Below are 6970 nucleotides of genomic sequence, written 5' to 3'. Positions count from 1 at the left end.
CCCAAAATCATTGCTTCTAAATCTGTGAAAACACTTTGAAAATGTAAGTGCTCCAAATGCCAGGAATTATTATAACCATTGTTTCTATTAGTATCAGTCCAATTGCAAAAGAATTTATATAACTCATATTTAAATATCCATAAATATATATATAAACACAACTTAACTTTATTTTTAAATGTAAATGTCATAATATATGAGATACAAGTATATAAGTAAATATATAAATATAAATAAAAATAAATTTATTAAATAGCATTTTATTTTCATTATTTCACTTGTAGGGCAACCTGTCCTTCACACTAATGTCTGATCTTTCTTCTAGTTCATAGATCTGGCCATGTCACTCCTCAGTTCATAACTCTCCAACAGTTTTCTATTGCCATCTGAGTCAAGTCCAAACTTGAGCCTGGCATTAAACGCCCTCCACCATCTGACACCATCCTACCTTTTGAACCTTTTCTCACACGTGTTCCAGGCTCCAACCAAACTAGGATATTTTTCATTGCCCATGAACGTTGTTGTTCAGTCATTCAGTCATGACACTTTTTGTGATCCCGTGAAGCATACTGTCCATGAGGTTTTCTTGGCAAAGATGTTGGAGTGGTTTGTTCTTTCCTTCTCCAGCAATGCATCACCTTTAGCAGAACTCTCCACTAATGACCTGTCCATCTTGGATAGCCCTGCATGACATAGCTCATAGCCCTTCTGCTACAACAAGTCAATGATCCAAGAGAGGTTTCCCCATAAATATCCCCTCACAATTTCTTCTTTGCCTTTACTCATACTGTTTCCCTGTACCCTCTCCACCATCTGTAGCTTCAAATTCCTATCCACCTTTTAAAGTTCAATTTGAATGCCATGAGTCATGTATCTTTCCTTTTTTTAATTTAAAAAATTGAAAAAAAAGTTTTTTCCATGATTCCATGATTCATTTTCTTTCCCTCTCCTTTTCCCTCTGCTCCCCACCCCCACAGCCAAAAAGCAATTCCACTGGGTTATGCAAATGTTATCAATTGATATTTATTTCCATATTATTCATTTTTGCAACAGAGCAATCTTTTGAAACCAAAACCGAAATCATGTACTCATGTAAACAAGTGATAAGTCATATGTTTTTCTTCTATTACGTATCTTTCTCCAAACCCCTGAGTGAATAAGAACCAGATGCCACTCTTGAATCTGCATCGGGTTAGGGAACTTATCACATGTATCTTAGTAGTATAGTTGTTATTGTATTGTCATATACCCCTAATAAACTACAAACTTTATGGAAGCAAGAATCATGTTTTATGAAAACTTTATATTTCCCCCTGCACTTAAGGCACAGTGCTCTATAGATAGTGGATAATTAGTAAACATTATAAAATGAATTCAATCATTATCCCTTTTTTAGCAGATGAAGAAACTGAGGCTTAGAGAGATGAAGTAATTTACCCAAGCTTAAATAGCTAATTGGGAATCAGAACTGGGATTCAGACACTGGTTTAAGTCCAGGAATCTTCCCAAGAGTTTCCTCTACACCACATCTCATCTTTTTCTCTTTTTTTAAATTTGGAAGCTTTTATTTAATTAATTGATTTGGAATATTTTTCCATGGTTACATGATTCATATTCTTTCCCTACCCTCCTTCCTCCCCACTCCCGTAGCCAATGAGCAATTCCACTGAGTTTTACATGTATCATCGATCAAGACCTAATTCCATATTATTAATATGTGTAATAGAGTGATCATTTAGAGTCTACATCCCCAATCATATCTCTATCAAACCATGTCATCAAGCAGTTGTTTTTCTTCTGTGTTTCTGCTCCCACAGTTCTTCCTCTGAATGTGGATAATGTTCTTTCTCATAAGTCCCACATCCTTGTTCTGGATCCTTACATTGCTGCTAGTATAGAAATCCATTTCATTCCATTGTGCCACAACGTATCACACTCTGTGTATAATGTTCTCCTGGTTCTGCTCCTTTCACTCTGCATCAATTCCTGGAAGTCCTTCCAGTTCACATGGAATTCCTCCAGTTCATTATTCCTTTGAGCACAATAGTATTCCATCACCAACATACCATAATTTGTTCAGCGATTCCCCAATGGAAGGGCATCCCCTAATTTTCCAATTTTTTGCCACCACAAAGAGTGTGGCTATAAATATTTTGGTACAAGACTTTTTCCTTATTATCTCCTTGGGGTACAAACACAGCAGTGGTATGGCTGGATCAAAAGGCAGGCAGTCTTTTAAAGCCCTTTAGGCATAGTTCCAAATAGCCATCCAGAATGGTTGGATCAATTCACAACTCCACCAGCAATGCATTAATGTCCCAATTTTGCTACATCCCCTCCAACGTTTATTACTTTCCTTTGCTGTCATGTTAGCCAATCTGCTAGGTGTGAGGTGGTACCTCAGAGTTGTTTTGATTTGCATTTCTCTAATTATAAGAGATTTAGAACACTTTTTCATTTGTTTATTGATAATTTTGATTTCTTTATCTGAAAATTGCCTATTCATGTCCCTTGCCCATTTATCAATTGGAGAATGGCTTGCTTTTTTTGTACAATTGATTTAGCTCCTTATAAACTTGAGTAATTAGACCTTTGTTATAAAGATTTTTTCCCAATTTGTTGCTTCCCTTCTAATTTTGATTGCATTAAACTAAAAAGGTTTTTTTCTCTTTTCTTTCTCTCTCCTCCTCCCCTTCCTTCTCTTTCTTCTCAGAGTCTACCAGCAGCCCCAAGAGCACTGTCTTCCTTCAAAGGTAAAATAGATCTTTGAGGCTTTCACTGTCAAGAGGCTATTAGAATAGCATTGACTGACTCCTCCCTGCCCACTTACAGGAAATTTGATTTGTGTATCATGGAGATGATTTGGGACTTTTTATTTAAAGACCTGAGTGGCTGAGACCAACAGAGGAGGCATGGCTCTCAGTCTGAAGATAAAGAACGAGACGACTTATTTTTATGTCTGTACCTAAAACATCATAAAGGGAAAATCAGGTTTTAGAATCTTACTATATTCTGAGCAAGTCAGGCCTGGATGCTATGGATTGTTGAGTTTAGTGCTTTGTGCCATAGTTTAGGAAAGTCAGCAATAAATTGGCACATGTCCTGCATAGGGTAACCATAATAGAGATGGGACTTGAAACCATGTCATATGATATGCACGTAAGAAAATTGGGAATCTTAGAGAAGAATTAGGAGGGACAAAGTACCTGATTTCATATTTCTAAAGGACTGTCAGGGGAAGGAGATTGATTTCCTCTTTTCTGTGTATCCACAGGTCAGAACTGAATCCAAACTAGAGTAGGGGAAGTTATAGTGAGTAAAATGTTATGCTGATATATGGAATAACTCCCTAACAGCTAGAGATGACTTAAAAATGGAAGAGGTTGACTTGGGAGATCATGAGTTTCCTGTCATTGGGAGCATTCATTCAAAGATTGAATGACCCATCACTGAGATAATAGAAAAGTTTCTACTATGAAATGGTAAGTTGGACTAGATGATTTCTAATATCTCACCACTTCTAAGATTCTGTGAATCTAATATAATTAAGTGTGAAATTGTATGTGGGCAAAGCCTAAGTTTTGTAGGGATTCAAAGGAAGGAGAGCAGTGTGATCTACAGGACCAGAAAGGACTTCTCAGAGAAGGGAGAATTTGAGCTGGATTCTCACCCTCATCTTTTTGTTTTCCTCCTTGATGATTTCCTTCCTAGGCCCTGAGGAGATTCTTCCTATGAGCATTCATCAAATACCAAAGATGAATCAAAGAGGCAACTCATGTTGGTGGATACAGAGCCAGTCTCAAAACCAAGAAGGTCAGAGTTAAGTCCTTCCTTGGTTCTTAAGTTGTACTAAGTCATGGTAGCTCTGTGACCCTCAGAAAGCCTTTTAACTTTAGTCTGTAAATCACAGAGAGTGAACCAACCTGCATATATGGGCATATGTATATTGGGAATTTTCTCACTTGAAGGGAAGCTCCCTATACCAATGAATCGCAGGTCTAGTCTGATTCCTATATGCCATTGAATCCTAGAATGCTCTAACTGGAAAGGGTCTGTAAGGGCTCCTATTCCAATCCCCTCCTTTTATAAAGGAGAAATCAGAAGTGAAAATATTAACTTGCCCAAGGTCACACAATTACAAAGGAAGGGTTAGGTCAGGTATAAATTGTTCAAATACTTAAATGTGCTTGTGATCTTGCCTAATTAACACACTTGACTGTATTTTTGGTCACTGGAGCATGGGCCCCTCAAGCTTCCATATCTGCTCCTTAGACCTTGTGTCCAGGGTTGCGGCCAACACCCCTCTTCTGGACCTTTGTTAAGATGGTAGAAAGCGATAGCCCCCTTTCATTCATGTCTCTTGCCTTTTCCCCCACAGGCTGTGGTCAGGCTACTGTCTCTGACAGAGATAAGATGACCCCACCTCTTTGGGCTGTCCCCCTACCCTTTCTAGCCAATGGCTAGGGGCAGCTGTGTAGCCCTGTTCTGGCCATAGTCCTATATAATGGGTCCCTGAAGAACAGATCATCACCCAGTTTTGTCCTGAGTTTCTACTGCAAGAACTCAAGCTCAACCCAAACCCAGCCACCATGTCTCTGACCAAGAGCGACAAGGCCATCATCCTCACCATCTGGAACAAGATCGCCACTCAGGCTGACTCCATTGGTACTGAGGCCTTGGAACGGTAAGAGGGGACCCCAGGGTTAGGGACCCCATACCTGTCACATTTATAATAACATCAGGGATTTGGGTTTCTTAGCCTTCCAACTAGCAGGGAATTCCAGGCAGTAAGTCTACTCCTATTTGCCTTTGGGCAAGGCTGAAGTTAGAAGAGCACTGTCCTTTCCAGGGTTTAGTATAAGGTTAAGATTAGTGGCACATTATCTGTGATTTTTCCATAAATGGGAAAACTGAAACCAAGTGATTTTAAGAAAGTTATAGACTAAGATGAGTTCCCTATCTATACCCCTAAGGTTGTGGATTGGACTAAATTGCCTCTGAAGGTTCTTCCACCTTTTGATACTACAAACAAATGGCACCAGGGACTGGGGGTGGTGGTGCAAGGGATGTGGATTGGGGGATAGTGAGGGGGAGTGAGAGGAGGATCATCAGCAAAGAAAAATGGGGGGGGGGGGAGTCTAAAGAAGTACTGACAGAATGGAGGAACAAGATCCAAGACTGGACTCAGCCCTGGAAATTAATCTGTCCGAGCGGAGAAAGTGGGGATAGCAAAGAGAAAGGGACAAAGAAAAGAAAGTAATTTTTTTTAAAGGAGGCAGAGAGAAGATTAGGCAGAAAATAAGGAAGCAAAGAAAAGGGAAAAATTAGAAGGGAAGGAGATGGGATGGGAGGGGAGAAGAGTTGGTCAGTGGTGATGTTATTTGAAGAGGTTACCAAAAGAAATTGAATAAAGCAATAACCTATTTTTTACCCAGTCCATAAGAAGGTATTTGGCCCCTGCTCCAGTGGAACCTGCTTGTACCTATAATTGGGCTGAGCTTTGCATTTCCCCATCCTGACCACAGCTCTTCTGGGTGCACAATGAAGAGCTGAGCAGGATGGAGAACATGGACCCACTTGGAGGGGTGGGGTGTCCTCTGCAGCCTCAACACCCTTCTGCCAGACTTAGCTAAGACTCTTTCCTTTCTTCTCCCAGGCTCTTCACCAGCTACCCCCAGACCAAGACCTACTTTCCCCACTTTGATCTGCACTCTGGCTCAGCCCAGCTGCATGCCCATGGCTCCAAGGTGGTCAGTGCTATTGGAGATGCTGTCAAGCACATTGACAACATTTCAAGTGCCCTGTCCAAGCTCAGCGAACTCCATGCCTACATCCTAAGAGTGGACCCTGTGAACTTCAAGGTGAGGATTTGGGATTGGGAAGGGCAGTGGAGTTTGATATCCTCAAGGAGTAGGGGCCCTGTCCCTTGGGGTACTTCCCCAATTTCTTATTCCCCTCATGTCTCATCCTTCCTCTCCCCAAATAATATGTATTTCTCATTCCATCCCCTGATATGTTGTCCTTTGCTCTCCCAAAGTTTCAGCTCCCTCACTAATTCCAGTCCTATTGTCTCACCTTCTTCTCTTCCCTGGCAGTTCCTATCTCACACCTTCCTGGTCACTGTGGCTGCTCGATTCCCAGCTGACTTCACCGCTGAAGCCCATGCTGCCTGGGACAAATTCCTGTCCATCGTGGCTTCAGTCCTGACTGAGAAGTACAGATGAGCCCCCTGGACCTAGAGTCCTGAGAGGACATTGGGAGCAATATGGTCACCAACCTCCTACCCTGGTCCAGACACCCTTCCCTCCTGGTGTCTTCTTCCCTACAGACCTGTCCTCTAAAACCTTCAAATAAATGGATAAACTACATCTTTTGTTTCCCTGGTTATTACTCTTGGTTATTATGATCTTCACTTCTATGGCCCTTGGCATAGATCCAATAAATAAATGGGAAGGGGATGGCCAGAATAACAAACATTTTTTTAAAATATAAAAATATTTCATTTTCCCAATTACATGTAATAACAATTTTCAATATACATTTTCCAAAATTATAAGATCCAAATTGTCTCCTTCCTTTCCACTGTTATGCCTCCTACCTGGGAGCCCTGGGAAAAGATACCATCCTCAACACCATCCCAGTGCCAAGAGAGGTCCAAGGCTCAGGGTAAAGCTCTAGTTGACAGAGCAGATTCATTCAGCCCATCTTTCCTGAAGCCCTGTCATAGGCTCAAGCCATTGCTACACATATAGGGAAATATGGAAGAGTGTGGCCCCTTAGACACATGGCTCTATAACACAGTGTAGCTCCTTGACCACAGAAAGCTAGGTGACACAGTGGATAGAGAACCAGACCTGAAGTCCTAAAGACCTGAGTTCAAATCCAGCCTCAGAAGCTTACTAGCTGGGTGACCCTCAGTCATTTAACTCCATTTGCCTCAGTTTACTTATCTGTAAAATGAGCTAGAGAA

The 6970-nt window shown here is 41.0% G+C and overlaps 1 protein-coding gene across 1 annotated transcript; it reads left to right on the top strand.

Annotated features, from left to right (window-relative positions):
• The first annotated feature begins 4589 nt into the window (after nucleotides 1-4589).
• Nucleotides 4590-6224, top strand: LOC123230953 (hemoglobin subunit zeta-like). The gene is made up of 3 exons (XM_044657150.1): nucleotides 4590-4684; nucleotides 5657-5861; nucleotides 6096-6224. Exons 1-3 carry the CDS (start codon nucleotides 4590-4592, stop codon nucleotides 6222-6224), a joined length of 429 nt encoding a protein of 142 aa, XP_044513085.1.
• Nucleotides 6225-6970: the final 746 nt, after the last annotated feature.

This window comes from Gracilinanus agilis, chromosome 1 (assembly GCF_016433145.1).
Source record: "Gracilinanus agilis isolate LMUSP501 chromosome 1, AgileGrace, whole genome shotgun sequence".
In the NCBI taxonomy this organism is placed as follows: Eukaryota; Metazoa; Chordata; class Mammalia; order Didelphimorphia; family Didelphidae; genus Gracilinanus; species Gracilinanus agilis.
This window is presented reverse-complemented; position numbering and strand designations above follow the sequence as displayed.

Coding starts and splice junctions, on each gene's coding strand:
- LOC123230953 (XM_044657150.1), top strand. CDS start 4,590: ATGTCTCTGACCAAGAGCGACAAGGCCATCATCCTCACCATCTGGAAC. Junction 4,685..5,656: donor GGTACTGAGGCCTTGGAACG/GTAAGAGGGGAC, acceptor TTCTTCTCCCAG/GCTCTTCACCAGCTACCCCC. Junction 5,862..6,095: donor TGGACCCTGTGAACTTCAAG/GTGAGGATTTGG, acceptor CTTCCCTGGCAG/TTCCTATCTCACACCTTCCT.